We start from the raw sequence: 26,216 nt of genomic DNA, 5'->3' as shown, positions 1-26,216 counted from the left end.
CACTGCACTCCAGCCTGGGTGACAGAGCAAGACCCTGTCTCAAAAAATAAAAAAAATTAAAAAATTAAAATTTTAAAAATGAAAAATGAAAAACCAAAAGACTGCCTCCTTCATGCGGCAAATAGTACCAGAGAGAGCACACCCCATGGCCTCTAACCCCAATCCATCACCCCACTACCTCCAAAGAAAAACAGCGCCAACGTGATGTCCATGAACCAACAGATTAGCCAGACATCATTAGAAAGAAAAATTTGGGAAAATCTCTTTGAAAAACATAGACTCAGCCATGAAATTTGCAAAACTTAGTCACCATTTTATTTGTTCTGTGACAATAGTTAAACATTGCAAATTTTTCATCAAGATAAAAAAAAGAACCCAAAAGCACTATCTTATGGAGAATCCCATGACCTTCAGTCCAGGTGACCTGGGCTCTCTGCCCCAACCATTTCTCCACACACCGACTCTGTCTTTTCTCTCTCCCTCTCAACAGGTGAAGCATCTGCCTGCAGAGTCCTTAGTTCTCCCAGAGAGAAGACCATGGCCCCAAACCAGGGCTCAGATGCCCTGCTCTGATGAATCTCAGCTGGGAGTCCTCCTCCCGAAGTCTCACATGGTACCCTTGCTAAGGCAGGAGGAGGCAGAGGGCTGGCAGGGAATGCCCTGCTATCCACGGGCTCTTCTGCAGTGCCCACTCATTTCCCTCCTCTGGACTGAATCCAGAGAAATCACAGGGAAGCCCAGGAGAGATAGGGAGCTCCAGAAAAGCAGATGGGTCTTCCAGCCTGCCTCCACCAACCAGGGCTTCCCACTGCCTCGGCCTGACTCGGTGGCCCCATGACAGCTTCTTCTACACCATCAGTGATGAGGCACTCAGAGCTTCCTGAGGCAACGCCTAAAACTGTAGGTGCTAACTATGGAAAAGCCCCCTCCATCTGCCTGTCTGCATTTCCCACACGGAGCCTGACTCCAACCTTGGGCATCAGACAACCCAGCAGATGCTGAAGACACTGCCAGGTCCCCGGAGCACTGCCTCCCCCAGGTCAGCTCCTCCTTCCCATCACTGCCCTGGTCCCCTCACCTTAGGGGCTGCCCAGATTTCAGTGTCCCCTCTGAAAAATGGACAGCATGAGGGATCCTCAGGTGGTGAGACTGACTGTACCAATATCAACATCCAGGTTGTGATAGAGCACCATGGTTATGAAGGATGTTGCCACTGGGGGAGACTGCGTGAAGGTGTCTTGGGATCTCTGTACTATTTCTCACAACTGCATGTGAGTCTACAATGACCTCAAAATAAAAACTTTAATTTAAAAAAGTGTACAGCCCTGGCTGGGCGCGGTGGCTCACGCCTGTAATCCAAGCACTTTGGGAGGCCAAGGCAGGTGGATCACGAAGTCAGGAGATCGAGACCATCCTGGTTAACACGGTGAAACCCCGTCTCTACTAAAAATACAAAAAATTAGCCACACGTGGTGGTGGGTGCCTGTGGTCCCAGCTATTCGGGAGGCTGAGGCAGGAGAATGGTGTGGACCCAGGAGGCAGAGCTTGCAGTGAGCCGAGATAGTGCCACTGCACTCCAGCCTGGGCGACAGAGTAAGACTCCATCTCAGAAAATAAAATAAAATAAATAAGAAAGTATGCAGCCCTAAAGTAACCACAGTTCTGATGTTGTGCGGGCCCAGCCATGGGGCTGATACACTTGATTATTGTCACTTGTGGTAATTATTATTTGTGGGTTTTTGTTTTTTGTTTTTTGTTTTGAGATGGAGTCTCACTCTGTCACCCAGGCTGGAGTGTAGTGGCACAATCTCAGCTCACTGCAACCTCCTCTACTGAGTTCAAGCGATTCTCCTGCCCCAGCCTCCCAGGTAGCTGGGATTACAGGCACCCGCCAACATCCCCAGCTAATTTTTGTATTTTTAGTAGAGACGGGTTTTCACCATGTTGGCCAGGCTGGTCTTGAACTCCTGACCACAGGTGATGCACCCGCCTCAGCCCCCAAAGTGCTGGGATTACAGGTGTGAGCCACCATGCCCGGCCAGGTAATTATTTTTTTTAAAGTCACCAAGAACACAGAATTAGCAAATATGGAATGACTGTTCCTAGAGGAAACACAGGATTAGGTTCCTACAAGCCTTTGGTCAGGAAATTTTTATCAACTAATCAAAACCTAATTATATAACCTTGTTTTATGTGTGTTTCTGCTTAAAAATGCTTTATGTAATATATTTGGTTCATTCATGAACATTGAGCTGAGGCAGCAGCACTGTAACTTGCCTGAACAAAGCTTACTAACACGCATATTCTCTCCATAAGGCACATCACAGTCTTCCTGTGCTAGGGATACTAGACGGCACTTTAGCACTGCACTTGGGGCCATTATAAAAATAACAGCGAAACTGCCAAAAAAGCACAGATATGCAAAAAACATGGCACCAAATAGACTACAAAGGACACATGTTTACAGCATGAGCTGACACAAGAAGGCAGAGTAACACCTTGTCCAGCCTCACCTAGGAACAGGCTCACTGGGCAGCTCAAATGTTTCACTGCTCTGCACATGTCCACACATGCCCACAAAAGCTCTGTGAATGTTAATTTCGGACTTACAAATAAATGTTAGCAAGTAGTTGTGAATTCTCAAATACAGAATCTGCAAGTAATAAGGATCGACTGTCCTTCTGATGGCCAGGTGGGGACACAGAGCGGCTGCCAATGTGGCTGAAGAGGAGAGGAGTGGGCGGCTCATGGTGCAGGGAGCCATCCCAAAGGGCTCTCCTGCTGGGTGTCTATAGATCCCATGGCAATAAAACACCAAGCTCACTCACCATTTCCAGCTCCATATCCAAGAGCTTGCAGGCACCATATACAGGAGGCTTAGCTGGAATAACACCAGAAAAAAAAAAGGGTGCTGTGAGTGAGGCCACAGAACTCACTGTGTGGGAACAGAGAGCTGGGCACCAGCAGGGCCTGGACACTGGGGTCACTTACAGTCATCAGGTTTCATCTGTCCCATGGGCCTTCGGATTGGGGTGCCAGACACCACGACGGAGGAGGCACGGCCATGGTAGCCCACTGGTAAGTGCAGCCTGAGAAAGGAAGACAAGAGAATGCAGGGCATCAGAGCTGTTATATGTTGTCAATTAACTTTAAAAACTTCAAAAACTAGAAACAAAGAGTTGCCATATACACATGGCTCAAAAATCAAAAGGTGCTTACAAGTTTCCATCCATGGATGAATGGATAAACAAACTGTGGTATATACATACAGTGGAATATTATTCAGCCTCAGAAAGGAAGAAAATTCTGGGCTGGACGCAGTGGCTCACACCTGTAATCCCGCACTTTGGGAGGCTGAGGCGGGCAGATCACATGAGGCCAGGAGTTCGAGAACAGCCTGGGTAACCTGGTGAAACCCCGTCTTTACTAAAAATACAAAAATTAGCCAGGCATAGTGGTGCACGCCTGTAGTCCCAGCTACTCAGGAGGCTGAGGCAGGAGAATCGCTTGAACCTGAGAGGTGGAGGTTGCAGTGAACCGAGATTGCACCACTGCACTCCAGCCTGGGCAACAGAGCAAGACTCCGTTTCAAAAAAAAAAAAAAAGATACAGCCATGTCCTAACTCCCAGAGTCTTTATACATGTAATCAAGTTAAGAATCTTGAGACACGATCATCCTGAATTATCCAGGTGGGCCCTAAATCCAATTAGAAATGTCCTTATAAGAGACAGAAGAGAAGAGAAGATATAGAAAGGAGGAGAAGGCCACGTGAAGACAGAGGCAGAGACTGGAGTGATGTAGCCACAAGGAACGCCTGCAGCCCCCAGAAGCTGGAAGCAGCAAGGACAGGGACGGTCTTAGAAGCTTCAGGAGGAGATGGCCCTGCTGACACCTTGATTGCAGACTTATGGCCTCCAGAACTGAGGGGATAAATTCCTGTTGTTGTGGCTTTTTCTTACAGCAGCCCCAGGAAATGGATACAGACCCATACCACACCTCACACATAAAAGGAAATCCAGATGGATTCAAGATCTAAATGTACAAAGAAAGGCTATTACAGGCACTAGAAAAAAAAAAAACAAAAAAAAACACAAAAACACAAAAAACTTCCAAATTCTTGGGGTGGAGAAAGCCTTTCTAAACATTACACAAAAGTAAATGCCATAAGGAAAATGATTGGCATGCCTGACTTTATGAAAACGCAAAACTCTAGGGCGGTCACGGTGGCTCACACCTGTAATCCCAGCACTTTGGGAGGCCGAGGCGGGCGGATCACAAGGTTAGGAGATCAAGACCATCCTGGCTAACAGGTGAAACCCTGTCTCTACTAAAAATACAAAAAATTAGCCGGGTGTGGTGGCAGGCGCCTGTGGTCCCAGCTACTCGGGAGGCTGAGGCAGGAGAATGGCGTGAACCCAGGAGGCGGAGCTTGCAGTGAGCCAAGATGGTGCCACTGCACTCCAGCCTGGGCGATAGAGCGAGACTCTGTCTCAAAAAAAAAAAAAAAAAAAAAGAAAGAAAGAAAATGCAAAACTCTGTATCTAGAAAGACTGGCAAACAAAGAAAAAAGATAACATACTGGGAGAAAATATTTGCAATGCATTGCAACAAAGGGTTAATTTCTATCACTTATAAAACACTCTTTTAAACTAATAATAGAGAAATGACTGTATAGATAAACTGGCAGAGTATGCAAAAACATCTGTGAAAAAATGTATAAGGCCGGGCACGGTGGCTCATGCCTATAACCCCAGCACTCCGTAGGGTTAAGGCAGGCCAAGGCGGGCTGATCACTTGAGTCCAGGAGTTTGCGACCAGCCTGACCAACATGGTGAAAACCCATCTCTACAAAAAATACAAAAATTAGCCAGGCATGGTGGCATGCACCTTTAATCCCAGCTACTTAGTGGGCTGAGGCAGGAGGATGGCTTCACCTGGGAGGTCAAGGCTGCAGTGAGCCAAGGTCATATCACTGCACTCCAGCCTGGGTGACCAAGTAAGACCCAGTCTCAAAAAAAAAAAAAAGAAAAAGAAAATATATGTATGACACCGATTAACAGTTTCGTCTCTGGAGACGGGAACTGGATGGTGGCCCATAGGTGGTTGAGTTCTGTTTTTTTCATTGTTTACCCTTAAGTACCTTTTGAATTCTCAACCATGTATATATATATTGACTGTTTTTGTTGCTTTTAATTTTTTAAATGTTTGATAAATTATTTTGTAATATTTATGATATACAAAAACATGTAATAGGCTGGGCGCGGTGGCTCACGCTTGTAATCCCAGCACTTTGGGAGGCCGAGGCGGGCGGATCACGAGGTCAGGAGATCGAGATCACGGTGAAACCCAGTCTTTACTAAAAAATACAAAAAATTAGCCGGGCGTGGTGGTGGGCACCTGTAGTCCCAGCTACTCGGAGAGGCTGAGGCAGGAGAATGGCGTGAACCCAGGAGGCGGCACTTGCAGTGAGCCAAGATTGTGCCACTGCACTCCAGCCTGGGCGACAGAGCCAGACTCCGTCTCAAAAAAAAAAAAAAAAAAAACATGTAATAACACAAGTCACCATGCACCACCAAGGAGCTAAAGAAATAACAGTTCACTTATCAAGTCCAGTGCATTCTTGGGATCCCTCCCTGGTCTCACTCCCCTTCCTTCCTGCCCCTCACCCTAGAGGAAACTAGCATGGTCCTCATTTCCCTATATTTCTATACACTTTTATTACTGTACCATTTTTTTGGGGGGGGTGGGGGGTGGGGTTTGAGACACAGTCTTGCTCTGTCGCCCAGGCTGGAGTGCAGTGGTGTGATCTCGGCTCACTGCAACCTCCACCTCCCAGGTACAAGCAATTCTCCCGCCTCAGCCTCCCAAGTAGCAGGGACTACAGGCGCCTGCCACCACGCCCAGCTAATTTTTTTTTTTTTTTTTTTTTTTGAGATGGAGTCTTGCTCTCTCACCCAGGCTGGAGTGCAATGGCACAGTCTCAGCTCACTGCAACCTCTGCCTCCCGGGTTCAAGTGATTCTTCTGCTTCAGCCTCCCAAGTAGCTGAAATTACAGGCACCCGCCATCATGCCCAGCAAATTTTTGTACTTTTGTAGAGATAGGGTTTCACCATGTTGGCCAGGCTGATCTCAAACTCCTGACCTCAGGTGATCTGCCCGTCTCAGCCTCCCAAAGTTCTGGGATTACAGGCGTGAGCCACCATGCCTGGCCGCTAATTTTTGTATTTTAAGTAGAGACAGGGTTTCACCATGTTGGTCAGACTGGTCTCAAACTCCTGACCTTGTGATCCACCCACCTCGGCCTCCCAAAGTGCTGGGATTACAGATGTGAGCCACCGCGCCCAGCCCTACTGTACCGTATTTTTGTATCTTTTTATAAAAATGATATTTTACTGTGTAATTGTCTTGTATTACCTACCCCTAAAAAACTTATTTTGTAAAAGACTGAGATAGATTTAAACTTATTTACATGGAGATATGTCAATGATGAAGTAAAAAAAGCAAATTTCAGCATGGCCTTGTTTTATTAAGAAATAAAATGCATATGTATGCGTACATACGCGTGGTCATGCATGTGTAACCTGGAGCAAAGTACAGGAGGCGGCACACCCAACTTGTTCAAAGTAGTTGCCTCTGGTGAGTGGCTGAGGAAGAGCTCCCTTTTTAACCCACTTTGGTTCCTTTATTGGATTAAATTATAAAATTCAATTGCATGCAATTACATGGCATGTAATATTTCAAAGAATTCAGATGAAAAAAAGGAGTTAGTAATCTCTCCCCATCTAGCCACTCCCCCTGAGGAAAGCAATGTTAATCTGGAGTTTAATATTTTTTGCCTTTCTGTATGCTCATACCAGCCTATGGAAATAATGTATGCATAAGTGTGTGTGCGTGCACGTGCACATGCGTGTGTGTGTGTGTGTTAAGCTGAAAAATAGCCCTCCAAAAGATATCCAGATCCTAATCCCTGGAGCCTGTGGATATTATTACATGGCAAAAAGGGTTTTGCAGGTGTGATTAAGTTAGGGATCTTGAGCTAGGGATACTGTCCCTGGTTATTTGAGTGAACCCTAAATGTAATCACAAGGGTCCTTATAGACAGAGGCAAGGTCAAAGGAGGAAGTAGGAAATGTAACAGCAGAATCAAGTGGTTGGAGTGATATGAGGAAGGGGTCAAAAGGCAAGGGATACAGGCAACCTCTAAAGCTGAAAAGTCAAAGAAATGGGTTCTCTCCTAGAGCCTCCAGAAGGAACCAGCCCTGCTGACACCTTGACTTTAGCCAGTGAGACTGATTTTCAACTTCTGGCCTCCAGAACTAGAAGAGAATATATTTGTGTTTGAAGCCACCAAGTTTGTGGTAATTTGTTACAGCAGCAACAAAAACTAATACAGTGTGTATGTACATATGTGTTTTTTGTGCTTTTTTTATAAAAGTGAGACACACTTTACCTAATTGCCTATAGTTTACCTATTGCACTTAACATTGATCAATGTACATCTCTCTTGATCTAAATCTTCCACTAGCTGCAAAACATTTCATATTGTGAATAGACCAATTTTTCAACCATTCCTCCACCGGTAAGCATTCAGATTACTTCCAGTTCTGGGCCACTAGAAACTCTGCTAATTAACATCCTTGCTCTTGGATACAACCCACTGGTGCTTTTATTTCTGTAGGATAGATGCATGAAAGTGAGCATTGCAGGTCAAAGAGTAGACACATTTTAAATTGTAAATGTTTACTTTACATATTTTCTGTAGTGTTTGGATTAATTCCAGTAAATATATGTTACCTTTATAATAAAGACTATGTACATAAAGCTAAAAAGTCACAGCTGCGGGCCATCTTGCATCAAACATGGCTAGAGAAGGCCTATTTGCTCTTATTCTGCAGAAGGACATGGGGCAAGGATGGCTGCGGCCCCCACACTCGGTTTCAGACACAGTCAACACTCATTTCCCAGGTCCCGGCTCTCCTCTCACTTCCTGGTGCCCCTGCCCTTTGGCCACTGGGATCCTGGCACACAGGTGACAGCCAGCTCTTCTGGGGCTGGGCAGTCCACTGGGTCATCACTGCCAAGGACACTCAGATAGACAGGTTGAAGCTGGCTGGGGACAAATACAGGCTGGAGCCTGTACAGTGCAAGAGTCTCAAATATTTGCCCATCTCACGTGGGAGCCTGGAACCTGGAGCCTGGGTTCTGGTCTCAGATTCACCCCTGCCTTGTTCTGCAACCTTGGCCTTGTTGCTCAATATCTCTGGTTTGGAACTGCTCTCTCTCCCTTTCTTTCTTCCTCATCTCGGTTCTAACAGACCCTCTCCCCTCATGGCATAGCCTACTGGAGACACTCGAGAGAGAGTAAAGCCCCATCCCTAAGCCAGCTCCTGTGTGTGACTGATGGCACCGGGGCCTGGGGTATATGCCTGCCACTGCGTCCAGGCCCTCTTCAGTCCCAAGGAACCATCACATCCAGGGGACAACACAGAACAAAGGGCAAGGACCCCAGCTCTGCATCCTCAGCTTGGTCAGTGGCCTGATCTGGGGGCTGGGAGACAGGCTGTGGCCCTGTTGTGCTCAGGCAAGTTGATCCTTCTCTGAGCCCATTTTCCTGTCTGTAAAATGGGGCTTATAATCATGGCCTTGTGACATCACAGAACTACTATGAGGATCAAACAAATGAATGAAACCGATCACATGTTGAGGAATATACAGCACTGGGCACATCTGAGGATTCTCATTCATCAGAAAATGTAAGTATGCAGCATGCTAGAGTCTAAGACTTGCCCATAGTATGATAATACACAGCTTATAAATGAAAGACTCCAGAAGGAGCATAGTGATTAAGGGAATCTAATTCCGACCCCTGCTGTCCAAAGAAGCTTAAGGGACTTGCCCTTCGATCCCACAGCAAGTCCTAAGCCAAGCTGAGCAGGAGACCAGAAGCTGAGACCACTGCTTCCAGAGGTTGCAACATCATAACTGCTTTTCCTCCCCAGTTTACTTTAAGAAGAACTTGGCAGCTCCTGAGACAAACATGCTGCTGGAAATGAAAAGAAAGACTTTGAACTTATGCAAACATTTGGCCCAGTTCATACCAATTTGGCATCAATGCATTCTCCTTGTCCCTGAACATGATTCCGACGTTGGTAGCATGCTGCCGAGAGGAATAGAAGTCTGTGTAGTCTCCTGCAGAGGAAAGACCCAAGAGATCCCATCAGCAACCCAGATGCCTCAGAAAGGAGAATGGACTGTTCCAAGCACTGGCGCCATGAGTGTGCACACAATACTGTTTATACACCCAGAGCTCAGCCTGCAGCCAGCAGTGACAGCACAAATGCAATATAAAATATCCTCACTGAAGATTTGTTCTTAGAGCCCTCAGCTGAGAAACAAGTAAGAAATCAGGAGTTCAGACTTTCTGAAACTGACAGTGGAATGTGAACACCAAGTGGCTATACCACCCCCCTTCTCAGGCTCCCCACTTTTACCACACACAACTGCCATTCCCAAGTTCCCACAGGCTCCCTCACCACGCCTATACTGATTGACTTCTCCCTTGTCCCTGTGTGTTCAGATCCTGGCAACTCTTTGAGGCCCACTCCTCCCTGAAGCCCTCCCTGCTCTCTCTAGCAGGATCTCTTCCCCCTCCAAATCCCCTCCCCTGAATCCTTCTGGGGCAGGCTTCGCTTCCCACTGGTGCTCTGGTTATGTGTGTGCACATCTTTGCTAGACTGTGGACATTCCAGGACAGCCCCAGCCCAGTCCTCATTTTCTTGGACTCTGCCCGAGTGCCAAGGACAAGGGCTTCCACACTGCAGATGCATATGGATTATGATGAACTGAACAGACTGGCCAGCAAGCTGTAGGCATATCTATCATTCAGAGAATTACAAATCTGAAAGAAAAACCAGTTGGGACAGTCTGCCTGTTTTATCTTCCTAAATGTCTCCTCAAAAAAAAAAAAAAAAGCTGGATATTCATCAATACCAACAGCCTAGACTAGCAACAGTCACGGTGAAGGGTGAGGAGAGGAAGAAAAGTCCACGGGGCAGGTGGAGCCTTAGCTGCTGCTTCCCATCTTCGGTCCCAATGCACAGAAGTAATAGCTGAGAGATTTTTCAAAATAACAAATCCATACCAAAAAAAAAAAGAAGAAAGGGCACCATCAGTCAACCAGACATGATATCCCTGAAAGACATATGGTTTGCACAACAGCTGGTTTGCCAAAAAAAATAGCACAGTCCCATGAGTGCACAGGAGTGGGGAGTGAGAGGGGCTGGGAGGAGGCAGGTGACTCGGCCCCTGTCCCCAACCCCATCCTCCAGTCAGCTTAGCCCAAGCAGCCCAGCAGCAAAGGACTCTCCCCTGACAGCAGGAGCTGTTCCAGAGAGGCAGTGTGCCCCAGGGCAGGGTCAACCAGCCCCTCAGCTCACAGGTGCCCGGGTAGCCCAGCAGAGGAGGCCTGTGCACAAGGAAGAGGGCTGTGCTTTGGGCCGCAGGCTGAGCCAGCCTCTCTCTGCTTCAGGTTGAGAGTTTCAACAGCTCCAACTTCCTGAATGACTGTCCAACCAGACATCCTGCCACGTGCTCAAACTGGGGCCCTTCATAGCCCTCTGGCCTCTTTCCTCAAAACTGCTGACTCACAGACTGAGCTCAGAGAACTCGTCCCATAGCCTTTGGGGGAAGGAGGACAATTTGCTGTGCAGGGAGCCATGTAGCTAGTCATGAACTTGAGCAGTCTGCAACTCACTACCTGAGGCAAGATATAGCCTGAGTGAATGCCGGGCCTGGGTGCTGAGAAAGGTCAGTGATGAGGAGAGGGTAACAGCCCCAGAGCCCCTCCTCCATGTCCCCCCACCCCCAGCAGGGACCCTCCACCCAGATGCAGAACCAAAGCACCTGGCCAGCCCTCTTGGCCCAAGAAGCTGCTCCGTTCTTGTCTTGGTGAAGAGATTGCACTCACCTATGGCGGCTGGAAGGTGCATCGTGGCAGAAGCCTGGGAGATGAATGCACTGAAAGACAGAACCAGGGGCTTCGAAGTCAAGTAGGCAGCAAAGCACGGTCTCACCCACAGGCTCAGTCCAGACCATCCCCAAGATTATCCACAATCTCCAGTGGGCACCTCCTGGCTGGCCTGGGGCCAGAGTTATGCTGAACCTTTCACAGCTGAGCGGACATCCACCCACTGAAGCCGTTTCTATATTCTACCCTAGGAAATGGGACTAGACAAGTGGAAACTCTTTCCTACTCTAGAAACCAGACGAGGGCACAGATGATGCTAATGAGGACCAGCTGAGTGAGAGAGAGGGCCAATGGGCCTGGCCTGGCCTAGCTTGGGCAGCTCCAGTCCAGGCAACAAGGCAATCCCAGTCCCTCCCAAAGCCCTCCCATCAATATGCAGCTCAGGCAGGGGCTGGATGGGGGCAGGTCTGACTTGGCCACACTAAGGCTGCCAAGCTGTGACTCAGAATGGCACTGACAACCACACAGCCCTCATCTCCCCTGCTGCATCCCCTCATCTCCCCCATGACCACATGCTTCTCACCGCTTCTGAAGTTCGGTGTCATCTCTGAGCCTGGCTTGGCTCACAGACAGCAAGTCCTGCAAGAACACTCTCGCCTCCTTCCAGGCAGCCTGACCCAGGCCCATGAAGCTGTTGAGTGTAGGCTAAGACCCAAAACACGGAGAAAGAAGATCACGCACAGGAAAACCCAGGGAGTATCCCTCCTGCCAATGGGAGGCCAGCCAGCCTGCCAGCCCCTGCCACTTCTCTCCTGTTCACTCAAACTCTCAGGACCTCTGCTCTTAGTTTTGTCATTTATTCATCAATCTGGAGAAAAGCATATCCTCTCTTGACGTTGCCTCATGCCCTCATGCACCTGCACACAATTGTCCAAGCCCAGGAGCTGCTACCTGGCACAGCAACTGTGCTAAGCTTGGCCCGGCCCACAGTTGAAGGTGGCCATGTTCTTCCAGTAGAGGCACACTCCAGTCTGCAGAGTGATCACAGCCTAAACTAATTCCTTTCACATCAGTTAAGAAGAGGTTTTGGGCCAGGTGTGATGGCTCATGCCTATAATCCCAGCACATTGGGAGGCCGAGGGGGAGGATAACTTGAGCCCAGGAGTTCAAGATCAGCCCGGGCAATATAGTGAGACTTCATCTCTATTAAAAAAAAATCGTTGTTTTTTTTCCCACTCTGTCACCCAGGCTGGAGTGCACTGATGTGATCTCGGCTCACTGCAACCTCTGCTTCCCAGGTTCAAGCAATTATCCTGCCTCAGCCTCCCAAGTAGCTGGGATTACAGGCGTGCACCGCTACACCCAGCTAATTTTTGTATTTTTAGTAGAGAGGGGGTTCCACCATGTTGGCCAGGCTGGTCTCAAACTCCTGACCTCAAGCAATCTGCCCGCATCGGCTTCCCAAAGTGCTGGGGTTACAGGCGTGAGCCGAGAGGTTTTTTAATTTAAAAAAAGAAGAGGCATAGCAGAAAAAGCCCTTGTAGGTTCTAAGAGTCAGAATTCCAGTCCCAGCTCTGATACTTCTAGCTGTGCAGCTTGGGAAAACCACATCTCATTCCAGAAGTTCAGGTCCCCATCTAGATGCTCAGGCCGCCATAGGAATTCCAATTCCTGTGCCAGAGGGTGGTCAGGAGGATTGAAGGAGAGGATGTGTGCGAAGCTCCTGGCACACAAGAGGTACCCATAAATCCCACCCTCCTTCCTGACCCATGCAATGAGAAGATGCTATATCAAAGTAGCTGACTGTTTACAGGGAAGCAAATTCATGCCCATCCCATGTGAACATGTACTTCAGGCTGACTCCTCCATGGCTGCTTCCGCAGAACTGGAGGGCAGAGCTCATAGCTCCCTCCCTTGGGGGCCCACACAGCCCTTGGACAGGCAGAGGCTCAAATAGCTTGACAAGGAAAGTAACCAGAGTTCCTGAAGAGCTTCATCTCATAGACAACTAGGAACGACCCAGGACTGCAGACACTGACACTTTTTTCACCTAGGAACTCGCCCTGAGGTGAGAAGCCACCCTGAATTGTCCCAAGGCCACCTCCTACCAGTTTGTCTGTCTCAAAACAACCCCAGCCTTATCCAAGTATAACCTCTGAGACCTCCGATGGCATTACCTCTATCGGAAATAGAAAGCAAGGGGCATTCTCCTGTTGGCATCCACAGTAAGTGCCACTGAGGTCAGGGACAAGTCGTTTCACAATGTCCTACCTGACTGAAGACATCCTGGTGTTTGGAGAGGACAGGACCAGTAAAGAGGTGCTTGATGACGCTGAGGTCCAGGATCTGGTCGCCAATGGCTACGCCTATCCTCGGTCTTGGCTAGGAGGAAGACGACATGGTCAGCACCAGAAAATGCCCCTGGCTGGGCTTGGCTCATTTACTCAGAAAGCCTGTCTACTGAAGAGCCTATGGGTCCCCCTTTAGGTGGCCCTGTATGCAGAACGGACTGAAGAACTATGTTCTCAGCATCCTGCCCCAGCTCCCTTGTGCCATCTCTGCTTCCAGGACTAAAAGGAAAAAGAATCTGTGTTCCCTGAATGGGAAATAAATCAAATATCCCTTGGACTGGGGGAAAAGCAGTCAGCCTGGTCCTAGCCACTTAACCTGGGCAAAGACCCCTGCAAAGTTCCCTAGGCATTACATAGATGCCTCCAGTGATGAGGAGCTCACCACCTTACCAGGATGTTGGATTATTTTCCAGGTTTAACCTAGGCCTTGACTAGGGTAATTCAGTTGTGCAGTGGAGCACGAGCGCCCAACGCACAGTGCTGAGGGCCAGGTGGCTTGGATGAATGAGCTCTGTTGTAGCTCAAATGGAGGAGAGCTCAGGTTGTAAGGGAGCTTCAGGAAGCCAGACTGCTCAGAACATGCAAGGCAAGTTCCTTTCTGCACTACAAAACCCCGGCATCAACAAAGATGTCTTCAATATTTGTGAAGTCCCGGTCTTTGTCTCCACAACCCTGAGCTTTGCTCGTCAACAAGAACCCGAGGGCATGTTTGCAGACTCAACTTCCTGGGGCTCTGTCCTGAGCCAGGCTTCCAGCTCTCCTGAACCACCAGCTTGGCCATTTCAGTGCCAGCGAGCTTAGTGGTGGGATTATTGGCTGGCCTTATCTCCATTGGCTGCTCATTGGGGTGGGCTGAGAAAAGGTGGCCATTTCTCCATGCATGTCAGCTCTTGGAATTGGGGTAGACCAGAGCCAGACTCCTCATCTGAGGTCCCAGCAGAGCCTACCCTAGAAGAGGCTGCCTGGAGAGCTTAGCCACTCATTCTCAGCCCCACTGCCAACTCCCTGGGCCTCAGTCTTCCCCTCCTGAAAATGGCAAATCTGCTGCAGTAGGCAAAGAGCTGAACCACCTGGATCCAAGTGGCTTTCCATTCAGGGAATGTGCAGGGCAGACCCTTGGACCACATCTCTGACCCTGGTCCCCACACCCAGCTGAAGGCAAGAAGGAGTCACCACCAGTGAGCAACCTCCAAAATGGGGTCACAAGTGCAGCTGCCTGCTGCCTCAAATGCAAACAAAGCTTAGAAGCTTCAAACTATGAGCTGAGGACCCAGAAAAAGTCTGAGAGAGTGAGTCCCTATACTTTCAACCTTAGGAGTTATTTTCTTCAGCACAAAACTGGAGGGGGTTCACAGGTCAGACCTAGGATTCCTGGGCTCCAAGTCTGCTCCCTCATTCACCATCTTATCATCTTGGACAAGTCTCTGGGCCTCAGTTTCCCATCTGCAACTTGAAGGAAACAAACTAAGGAGGGAGACTGCATTTGTCTAACTTCAAGAGAATGAATGTGCATTGCCTCTGTTTTAAAATAGTTGGTCATATCTGATATAAAGTTGTCCAAAGGAAAGCATTACCCAACTCCCAGCCTGACATAGAGGGGGAAGCATGGGATTGGTGTGGGCGAAGGATTACCCAGGTGCCAAGGCAAGAGACTGAAGGCACAAACTGTAGCTATACTGCTATACAGTTATAATACAAATTAGATATACAGATGATCATGGACAATTATCAATCATTAGTATAAACATTATTAATCATTAGCTTTTAGTATGACTCTTTGTTGCATTACTAATATAACCTAGGAGTAACCAGCGGGTATAGGGTCAGGTACTGAAGGGACATTGTGAGAAGTGATCTAGAAGGCAAGAGGTGAGCCTTCTGTCATGCCCGCATAAGGGCCGCTTGAGGGCTCCTTGGTCAAGCGGTAACGCCAGTGCTTGGGAAGGTACCCGTTACTTAGCAGACCGCAAAAGGGAGTCTCCCTTTCCTTGGAGGAGTCAGGGAACACTCTGCTCCACCAGCTTCCTGTGGGAGGCTGGATATTATCCAGGCCTGTCCGCAGTCATCCGGAGGCCTAAACCCCTCCCTGTGGTGCTGTGCTTCAATGGTCACACTCCTTGTCCACTTTCATGTTCCTCCTGTACTCCTGGTTCCTCTTGGAAGTTCTTAGAAGATAGCGGTAGAAGAAATAATGAAAGTCTTAAAGTCTTTGATCTTTCTGATAAGTGCATAGAAGAAAATGCTGACATATGCTGCCTTCCCTCTCTGCTTCGGCTACCTGAAAGGGAAGGGCCTACTGTCCCATGATCACGTGACTTGCTTGACCTTATCAATCACTCGGACGACTCACCCTCCTTACCCTGCTCCCCTTGTCTTGTGTGCAATAAATATCAGTGCGCCCAGCCATTCGGGGCCACTACCGGTCTCTGTGTCTCAGTGGTAGTGGTCCCTCGGGCCCAGCTGTTTTCTCTTTATCTCTTTGCCTTGTGTCTTTATTTCTTACAATCTCTCATTTCCACACATGGGGAGAACACCTGCTAAGCCCCGTAGGGCTAGACCCTAGGGAGGCTGACAGATGTGGGGATCAACCCCATATCTGCCTCTTACTGGCTGTGAGATCTGGAGCATGATGCTTTGCCTCTCTGGGCCTCAGTTTCCTCATCTGTAGAATGGGGACACTAACTTCACAGTAGGTTTATTGTGAGAATTTAATTAATATCTGTAAATCTCTCACCACAAGAACAGACACAGGGCAGACGCTATTCATGCCACAAACATTTAGAGAGCATCTTCTCAGCACCAGCACTACACAAAGGCTGCTGAGGCCCTGGGAACAGTGACTTGGTTCCTTCTCTCCAGAAGCAAAAGGAAACACAGGGTGTGGTGAGAGATAACCAAGGCTGGGCTGCAGCAGGGAGCTCATTCAGAGAGGGTGCTTAGGAGGTGACATTTAAGCTGAGTCCCAAAGAGTGAGAAGGGGCCAAGCATATAGAGAGCAGAAGGACGAGTATTCCAGGCAGAAGGAACAACATGTGCTAAGGCCTGAAGGCAGGAAGCTGCTCTTAGCACATCTCAGAGACTCAAAGGCAGCCAATGTGGCTGGAGAGAGCAGAGGCCAAGAGGCAGCGGCACGGCCAGACCACGGGGACTTTAACAAGGCACCCGGCAAAACCAGCTCCACACTACTACAATCCCGTTCTCAGAGGCCACCACCCCTACCTTCACAGAGAGCACCCCTGTACACCTTACTAGTCCATGAGCAACCAGAAATGGAAGGAAGGCATCTCCTGTGTCTTTGATGCCAACTTGGAGCCCAGGCAAAGTCTGGACCAGAGTTGGGGTTCATAAGCATTTGCTGAATAAAAAAAATGAATAAAGCGATGGCTGGATTCATTGTTATTCCACTCAAATTAGGAAAGTCTGACTGCTGACATGGGGGAAGGGAGGTTTTGCCTTGGCAACTAGTCTTGCCTGGCAAGGCAGCCATCACCGTTGGAATGTCCAATGCCTGCAGAGAAAGCTTCAGAAGAGGCTCGTTTAGCTGGAAGGCCAAAGGGCCAACTCTCCACCCCCAGCACTGTATCAGAGGACAGCGGGATGGGGCTCTCTCTTCCAGACATCTGTAGTGGCTGCCCTGCACATTCTGATGCTGAAACAGCAGGACACGGTGTCTGAAAACACCTAGCCACACTCTAACGGACATTAATTCGATTCCCCTGAGAAAGCAAGTCAGAGCCCCCTACTGGGGTGTGCCTGCCTCTCGCAAATGTTTCTGTCTAATGGATTTGTGCTCCCAGGAAAGGTGAGGGAGGACACATCTGCCGAGGGCAAAGTGTTCGAGGAGGGCAGAGGGAGGGCTCTGTCTGCAGAAAGGTTGTTGGCCATCACAAGTTAAGGTTTAATGTGCCTCAGATTGTGTCCTCCAGGGGATTGAGCATCCACTTTCTGTGTCCTCGCAACATCTGGTCAGCCTGGCCAGATATGAAACCACAAGTTGACTCTTCTAGACCAAAGCACTCACTGCAGACAGGCCCACAAAAGGCCAGCCACTTGCATCCAATGACAAGCCATGGGGGAAGGAGGGGACCCTACTTTCCAGGAAGAAGCCAACTGCCAGGCCCCTCGTTTAGCAAACATTTCCTGATTCTGGGGTTCTATGGCTTACAGAGCTGAATCAGGAGTTTACCTTTAAAGTTGGGAGCAGAAATCTAAGCCAAAAATATCATCAACAAATCCAAGGGAATCTGCTTTTCCAACCTAGGGACCCTCTTATTATCTATTTGCTGATAAACCCCCAGTTTTCAAATACTTCTTTCTACTAATCAGACTACACTGACTTAGTCAAAGTTTGTTTCCCTGCCCTCTTTCTTCTGATCAGTAGGGGAATGCCAGGGAGCCCACGCCAGGAGCTGAAATTCTTTCAGCTCCTGGCAGAGACAATTGCCATCTTAGATCTCACAACTCTAAGCCAAGAAATGCGCTTGCCCCTCTGACCTGCTACGCATACCAGGTTATCATTTCCCGGATTCTAGGGTTAGGGGCTATCCAGCGAGATGAACCACCAGCCCTGACCTGGCCTCTCGGGCGAGAGAAACACACCGCAACCACCTCGGAGTAGGCAGCCTGCCTGTGTGCTCCAGCTTCCGGTAACAGAATCCTGCTTGCTCTGCTTGTCTGGGAGAGTGACACGATTCATTTCATTTTGCATTTAATTCTCAGCAAACCTGCGGACACTGAGGCTGAAAAGTTAAATAACGTGCACAGCTAGAAAGTTACGAGGCGGGACTCGAGCCCATAGGCACTCTCACGGAACGGATCTTAAGAGAAAAATGGCCCAAGCCTCCATCCCGCCCCTCATTCCACTCCATTCCACTCCACTCCACTCCACTCCCTCCCCGCGCCCGGAAGCCAAAGCCCCACTGCTCACGTCGCCTCTGGTCGAGAAGACGCCGTAGGGCAGGTTGTGGATGGGGAAGTCGGAATCCTCGGCCACCGGGATGAAGGACATGCTGGAGAGCACCCGGCACGGATGCGGGCCTAAGGTGGCGTGCGGAGAGCCGGACTGAACTCGGCGGCTGTGGTCAGGCCCGGCCCCGCCCCCCTGCCCGCCCCCACGGCCTGCCCGGGTGACACATCAGGGACCCCGGAGGCTCCTGCCTGACTTTTGGTCACACCATGAACACCCCGCCCCCGAACCCCGAACTCTGCCCCTCCCCTACCCGGACCCCCGCCAGCTCCAGGTCCTCCACAGTCTCGCCCGCCCTTCCAGAGCCCCGCCCCTCCCCTGGCCCCGCCCCCGTGAGCCGCAGGTCCTCCAGTCTGTCCGCCCTCCCCCAGCTCCGCCCCTCCCCTTGCCCCGACCCCGCGAGCCCCAGGTCCTCCACAGTCTCACCCTCCCTCCCCAAGCCCCGCCCCTCCCCTCGCCCCGCCTCCGCAAGCCCCAGGTCCTCCAGTCCCACCTTCCCTCCCAGAGCCCCGACCCTCCCCTGGCTCCGCCCTGCAAGCCCCAGGTAATCCAGTCTCTCCCTCCCTCCCTCAGCCCCGCCCCTCCCCTGGCCCGGGTCCCCGCGAGTCCCAGGCCCTCCAGTCTCTCCTCACTCCCCGAGCCCCGCCCCTCCCCTGGCCCCGCCCCCGTCCAGATCCCCTCCCTGTCCGCGAGTCCACGTCGGGGAGATCTGGTTCCAGCCCCCGCTCGGGGCAGCTAGCTGGTCCTACCGAGAGCAAACCTTAGCTTCGCATTTAAGGCTCTGCCCTGCATGACTCCAGCCTCGCTCGCCCCGGCTGCTGCCCTGCTCTTCAGCTCAACAGAACTCTTGTCCGCTTCCGGGAAACACTTTCTCCCCAAGAGCTGCTCCCTGAGCTTCAGAAGAACACCCAGTCGCGTCCTTTCTGCCTTCATACCATGACGCTCCGTCCAGCTATGACACTTCCACTTGTATGTCAGAGAAGGGGACAGTTACGCCTGTTTGGAAGTCTTCAATTAATGAGAATTAATATTCTAAAAAATATAACTCACCTGTTTCACACGCCAGTAGTAAAATGACGTTGACAAGCTGCTCAACCTTGGACAAGTTACTTACACTTTCTCTACCTCAGCTTCCTTCTCTGTATAATGTTGATGATAATAGTTCCTACTTCACAAAGTCGATAGGAGAACGGAATGAATTAATATTTGTGAAGCACCTAGAATAGTGCCTGGCATATAGAGAGTATGTGTGTGTGGAAAGAGAGAGAAGGGAGGGAAGAAGAGGAAAGGAAGGGAGGGGGATAAAGGAAAAGAAAGAAAAAAGAGAAATAGGAAAAGAGAGAGAGGGAGAAAGAAAAGGAGGAAGGCAGGAAAGAAGGGAAAGGCAGACTATCTTAGGGTGGGTTCAAGGTGTTACCTAATCACTCGTGTGCAGTCAGCCGCAGTTTTTTGAGACCATGCCATAGCCAGGACACTTGGAACACACCGGAGAGTGTGTCGTTGTGTTATTGTTGGTGTGAGTGATTCAGGTACACTTTTAAACAGCCAGGATGCCGGCTGAAATCTAGAAAAGTAGACGATAGTCTGGGCAAGGGTTCCCTGGAGATCCATGAGGAATGTGACACAGTGACTGCTGAGTTAGGGAGGCTGCTCTGCATTTCAGCTTAGGGAGAAGAGGCTGGAAGATGGCAGGATAATGTGAGCTAAGTGGGCTTGAAACCAGAAGGCTTGAGAGGAGCGAGTACGGCAAGCAGGGCCCGGCGCTGTTGAGCCCCCCTTCCTAGCCCCGAGATGACTCTGGTGCCTGTCCACCAGGCATGACCAGTGACCATCACTCAGTAAGGAGCGTAGTCTGGGCACAGCCTCTTGGCTCTCATCTCCTGCCCTGAGTGGCTCTGCCAAGGACTGGCTTCAGTTCTTTTAAGTCAGCCCTGGGGAGGGAATGAAGGTGGTCTGATTTGTTCTGGTAGGTTCCTGAAAGAGGAAAAGAAGAGGGGAGTATCCCAACTTGGTGGCCTTATAAAGAGGCATTCCAGGGAGCACTTGATACCTGCCTAATTCAAGCTAGTCCTCAGCTGCAACGCAATGAATTATTTCCACGTTCTGTAGTTGCCCTGCCCCTTCCCATTAAAACCACGAGCTTTCTTATTCCATGTGCAACTCTGTCAATACCCAGCAAAACACCTGGCACAGAATAGGTGCTCCATAAATACATGTCATTAATATAAAACTGTTGACCAAAAGGAAATGAAGCAATAACCAATAAGCCCATGCCCTGTGCCAGGCCATGGGGATACACCAGCAACTCACATCTTTAACTCCTTTTTTATGGAGCGTGTGTTGTGTGGGGGATGCTAGGCCAGGAGCTTCTACTGAATACATACAAGTTAACAAAAGCCTAAATGATAAAACCCTTGGAGAAAGAAAACCAGAGTATTTTAGGGAAAGGAGGTGGGGCAGATGTATGTGTAGGAAAGGGTGTGGGGATGAGATGGCTAAAGAGGGAGTAAGATTTCATAGTTTTAAAATAGACTTAACCAACCCACTAATTATACACAGTGTCTGAAAACGCCAAAGCTGTTCTCTATTTGGAAAACAGCATTTGAAATAACTTGCAAGTATACTATATTTTTTCTTTCTCATTTTTTGGAAGAGAATGTGTTGGCCACATATATCACAACAATTATTTTAAAAGAATTTTAAAACAAAGAGATTGCCCATAATCCAACCAACGTAATCTTCACATTTTCATGTTTTTTTTCTCATTCCATTTGTATGCACATGACTTTTCCATCCTTATAAACTTGACATAGATGCAATTTTTCAGTCTTTCCCTACCTTATTCTCTTGAATATTTTTCCTTGAGGCCCAATAGGCTTCATTATGATCATTGTCATTGGCTAAGGAAGTCGCGATGTTTTAGATGGTAATAATAACGGTTCAGTGAATATGTGCATGCACAGAATGTTTTCCTTTTCCTTGACAATTGTCTAAGGAAGATTCCTCACTCAAAAAGTATGAACACTTTCAGGACTGGCAGTGAGTTTCAGCACCTCCAGCAATGAAGGCTGGTTTGGATCTCTGTAGCACCATATTTAATGCCTCCCTCTTATGCTAAAAAGCAACACACTGCACTGCAGGCCTCATTCACACAAAGCATGCCCCTCACTCCTTTACAGGAGAGCTGAGAGAGAACTTTCTGGACCCAGGACACTGATGTCTTGCAAGGGCTCTGAGAAGCTGGCAGTTGCCATTCAGATAAGCAAGGTGTGGACGCTGCCTGCACTGGGAAGCAGGATGGGGTGGCCTTTTTTGCAACATTCAGCTCTGCTGCGTGGTAGTCAAGAAAAAGAGGAAATTATGTGAAAGGCCAGGCACTTTAGCAAAGTAAGTGTCCTCTCTTTTTCAGGTCTGAGCTCAATGATGTTTATGGTACACATTTTGTAGTGGGCATCAGGGGTTTGGCATGTGTCCAGTACATTTTAGTATTAAGAATATATGTCATGTGCAAATATACATGACATTCTGTCCTCTCAAAGGAGCTCAAAATTTAGAGGATCTTGGAACTGAACTTAAGTAACTCAAGTGCAAGTGAATGTTGTAGGGTGGGGAGAAGGGGATTGGATGAAGTCCTAGGTGAACCAGCTCAACCAGGGCTAGGTTTTCTGCAATATAAATTTTCTTCTTCCTGCCCTCTTAAATTTTGTCTTTAGTCTGTTTCAGGTACTATTGTGTCTATGTTCTGATGGAATATTACCTCAAATCCATTTTGGATTTAAGCTGTATTTGCAAGACTCACAAATAACAAGCAGCACCTTAAATAAAGAACATGTCATTGCCATCTGACTTAATAATGTGTACCATATAATGAGTTCTCTGTTACCATTATCAAAGCAGGAGCCACTTTTTAGATTCTCCCTCACTGTTATTTCAACAAAATACTTCTAATTTTGTTTTGTTTTCTTAAAACTAAATACATATTCAATAATTTTCCCATCTGAATTGTCCCTTTTTTCCCATCCAAATGTTCGGTGCCTTTTTGAGCTATAGCTGTGGATCCCACGTTGCTCCCAGAAATACAGAGGAATGTTGACACGTAAGTTACAACCTCTGTATTCAACCTGTTTGGCATAGCTGAATAGATCATTCTCAGTGCCTCTCTCTGCAAACATTGTTTAGTTTGTCAACAATAAATCCAAACTAAAATTTCTCTCTCTCTCTCTCTCTCTCTCACACACACACACACACACACACACACACACACACACACTAAAGTTGGTTAGGCACGATTTTTCCTTGTGGCCCTTTCCCTAGATGTTGAACAAAAGGAAACAGTATGTGGTAACAGAATATATATGTCTGTTGTTGTTGTTTGTTTTTTGTTTGTTTGTTTGTTTTGAGACAAAGTCTCACTCTGTTGCCCAGGCTGGAGTGCAGTAGCATGATCTCAGTTCACTGCAACCTCCATCTCCCAGGTTCAAGTGATTCTCCTGCCTCAGCCTCCCAACCTAGCTGGAATTACAGGCGTGCACCACCGCGCCTGGTTAATTTTTGTATTTTTGGTAGAGATGGGGTTTTGCCATGTTGGTCAGGCTTGTCTTGAACTCCTGACCTCGTGATCTGCCCGCCTCTGCCTCCCAAATTGCTGGGATTACAGGCGTGAGCCACTGCACCCAGCTGTGAGAATATATATGTTAAGGTTTCAAATAAGAAAGATTTTGAAATCTCTTTCTAGAACATTCATATTGAGTTTGGGTTTAGGTTACTGTACCTCACCAAATCTTAATTTCATGAATTGGAAAAACGAAATAATAAAAATGATACCTGCCTTGTAAGGTTGTTTAGATGATCAAATAAGAAAACTTCTGCAAAAACTCTCAGCATATTGTGGGACACACAGAAAGTTCTCCATAAATGTCAGCAATCCTGTTTTCCTCTTCCTTACGTCCCCATCACTAATGTACATAAAGTATAACATGCAGCATGAGAAGTAAATTGACTCTGTCTAAGAACATCCTGTGTAAGAGCATTCTGTCCTGCCCTCTCTCCTAACCAGGATTCTGATTGTTATTGTCAGATGTGTTCCACGTCTCAGTGGCTGTCTGGGACAACACCTGGAGAATTCTTTTTTACTTTTTTAGTTGACAAATAAAAATTATACATATTTATCATGTAAAACATGTCATTCGGAAATAGGTATACATTGCACAATGGCTAAGTTGAGCTACTTAACATAAATATTACCTCACTTTTCATTTTTTTTGTCCTGAGAACACTTGAAATCTACTCTCTTGGCAATTTTCAAGAATATAATAAGGCCAGGCGCAGTGGCTCATGCCCGTAATCCCAGCACTTTGGGAGACCAAAGCGGGTGGATCATGAGGTCGGGAGATTGAGACCATCCTTGCTAACACGGTGAAACCCTGTCTCTACTAAATATACAAAAATTAGCTGGGTGTGGTGGTGCATGCCTGTAGTCCCAGCTACGCGGGAGGCTGAGGCAGGAGAATCACTTGAATCTAGGAGGTGGAGGTTGCAGTGAGCTGAGATTGCGCCACCGCACTCCAGCTTGGGCAACAGAGCAAGACTCAGTTGGACTAAAAAAAAAAAATACACTGTTATTAATTATAGTCACCATATTTTCCAATAGATCTCTTGAACTTATTCCTCCTATCTGAAATTTTGTGGGCTTTAACCAACATCTCCCCAACCTCCCAGCCCTTACCCCCAGTAACCATCATTCTATTCTACTTCTGACTTCAACTTTTTCTGCGATTCAACATATAAGTGAGATCATGCAGTATTTGTTGTTCTGCATCTCGCTTATTTCATTTAATGTAATGTCCTCCAGCTTCATCCATGTTGTCATAAATGACAGGATTTCTTTTTATGGCTGAATAGTATTCCATTGTGTATATACACCTTTTGTTTATCCATTCATCTGCTGATGGACACTCAGGTTGATTTCATATCTTGGCTATTGTGAATAATGCTACAATGAACATGGAGGTGCAGGTATCTCTATGACATACTGATTTCATATCCTTTGGATATATACTCAGCAGAGGGATTGCTGAATTACATGGTGGCGCTAGTTTTAATTTTTTCAGGAACCCCTATACTGTTGTCCATAATGGCAGTACTAATTTACATTCCCACCAACAAAGTACAAGGGTTCCCTGTTTTCCACACCCTCTGCAACACTGGTTGTCTTTTGTTTTTTTGATAATAGCCATTCTAACAGGTGTGAGTTGGTATCTCATTGTGGTTTTATTTTGCATTTTTCTGATAATGATGTTGAGCATTTTTTCACATACCTATTGGCCATTTTTATGTCTTTTGGGAAATGTCTATTCATACCCATTACTCATTTTTTAAGAATTAGATTACTTGTTTTCTTGCTATTGAGTTGTTTATTATTTATTTTAGATTCTAACTCTATATCAGATATGTGGTTTGCAAATATTTTCTCCCACTTCATAGGTTTTCTCTTGTCGATTGTTTCCTTGGCTATACAGAAGCTTTTTAGCCTGATATAATCCCATCTGTCTATATTTGCTTTTGTTGCCTGCACTTTTGGGTTCCTAACCAAAAAATCATTGCCCAGATCAATGACATGGAGCTTACCCATTTTCTTCTTCTAGTTTTACAGTTTCAGGCCTTAAGTTTACATTTTTAATCCATTTTGAGTTGATTTTTATATATGGTGTGAGATAAGAGTCTAATTTCATTCTTCCACATGTGGATATCCAGTTTTCCCAACATCATTTATTGAAGAGACTGTCCTTTCCCCATCACGTATTCTCAGCACTTTTGTGAAAAATCAACTGGCTGTAAATGTGTGGATTTATTCCTGGGCTCTCTATTCTGTTCAACATGTCTGTTATTATGCCAGCACCATGTTGTTTTGATTACTATAGCTATATAGTAGATTCATTTTGTTTTGTTTTACTTTGCTTTAGAGACAGAGTTTTGCTCTGTTCTCTGGCTGAAATTCAGTGATATGATCACGGCTCACTGCAGCCTCAACCTCCCAGTGGCTCAAGTGATCCTCCCACCTTAGTCTTCTGCGTAGCTGGGACTATAGGCATCTGCCACCATGCCTGGCCAATATTTAAAAAAATGTAGAGATGGAGTCTAGCTATGTTGTGTAGGCTGGTCTCAAACTCCTGGGCTCAAGTGATCCTCCTGCCTCAGCCTCCCAAAGTGCTGGGATTACAGGCATGAGCCACCACATCCGGCTGCTTTGCAGTAGATGTTGAAGTCAGATAGTGTGACGCCTCCAGCTTTGTTCTTTTTGCTCAAGAGCGCTTTAGCTATTCAGGGTCTTTTGTGGTTCCATACATGTTTTAGGATTGTTTGTTTGTTTCTGTGAAAAATATCATTACAATTTTGACAGGGATTCCATTGAATTTGTAGATTGCTTTGGGTAGTATGGACATTTTAACAATATTAAGTCTTCCAATCTATGAACATGGGGTATCTTTTCATTTATTTATTTATTTATTTTTTGAGACGGAGTTTCGCTCTTGTTGTCTGTCCAAGCTGGAGTGCAGTGGCACGATCTTTGCTCACCGCAACCTCCACCTCCTGGGTTCAAGTGATTCTCCTGCCTCAGCCTCCAGAGTAGCTGGGATTACAGGCATGCACCACCACACCTGGCTAATTTTGTATTTTTAGTAGAGACAGGGTTTCTCCATGTTGGCAGGCTGGTTTCGAACTCCCGACTCAGGTGATCTGTCTGTCTCGGCCTCCCAAAGTGCCGGAATTACAGGCTTGAGCCACCGCACCTGGCCATATCTTTTCATTTATTTCTGTTTTCTTCCATTTGTTTCATTGATGTTTTCTAGTTATCAGTGTGCAGGTCCTTCACCTCCTTGGTTAAATTTATTCCCAAGTGTTTTGTTTGGTTGGGGGTTTTTTGGTAGCTA

At 47.5% G+C, this 26,216-nt stretch overlaps 1 protein-coding gene and 1 long non-coding RNA gene across 2 annotated transcripts in view; one reads left to right on the top strand and one right to left on the bottom strand.

Annotated features, from left to right (window-relative positions):
* Positions 1 to 18,656, bottom strand: part of FAH (fumarylacetoacetate hydrolase) — a 33,406-nt gene extending 14,750 nt beyond the window's left edge. The window contains exons 1-8 of the mRNA XM_012507396.2: positions 18,539 to 18,656; positions 18,247 to 18,356; positions 13,240 to 13,350; positions 11,552 to 11,673; positions 10,969 to 11,018; positions 9,101 to 9,191; positions 2,992 to 3,089; positions 2,829 to 2,881 (exon numbers count right to left, since the gene is read on the bottom strand). Of these exons, the coding sequence (XP_012362850.2) occupies positions 2,829 to 2,881; positions 2,992 to 3,089; positions 9,101 to 9,191; positions 10,969 to 11,018; positions 11,552 to 11,673; positions 13,240 to 13,350; positions 18,247 to 18,327 (606 nt within the window). The 5' untranslated portion in view covers positions 18,328 to 18,356; positions 18,539 to 18,656. The remainder of the gene's footprint in view (positions 1 to 2,828; positions 2,882 to 2,991; positions 3,090 to 9,100; positions 9,192 to 10,968; positions 11,019 to 11,551; positions 11,674 to 13,239; positions 13,351 to 18,246; positions 18,357 to 18,538) is intronic.
* On the top strand, positions 2,001 to 24,454 carry LOC115835528. Its single transcript, XR_004030576.1, has 3 exons — positions 2,001 to 2,020; positions 12,676 to 12,680; positions 24,381 to 24,454. It is a non-coding gene; the product is annotated as an uncharacterized LOC115835528 (long non-coding RNA).
* Positions 24,455 to 26,216: the final 1,762 nt, after the last annotated feature.

Source organism: Nomascus leucogenys, chromosome 6 (genome assembly GCF_006542625.1).
Source record: "Nomascus leucogenys isolate Asia chromosome 6, Asia_NLE_v1, whole genome shotgun sequence".
Lineage (NCBI taxonomy): Eukaryota > Metazoa > Chordata > Mammalia > Primates > Hylobatidae > Nomascus > Nomascus leucogenys.
Note: the sequence above shows the minus strand (reverse complement) of the source record. Positions and strands in the feature narration are given on the sequence as shown.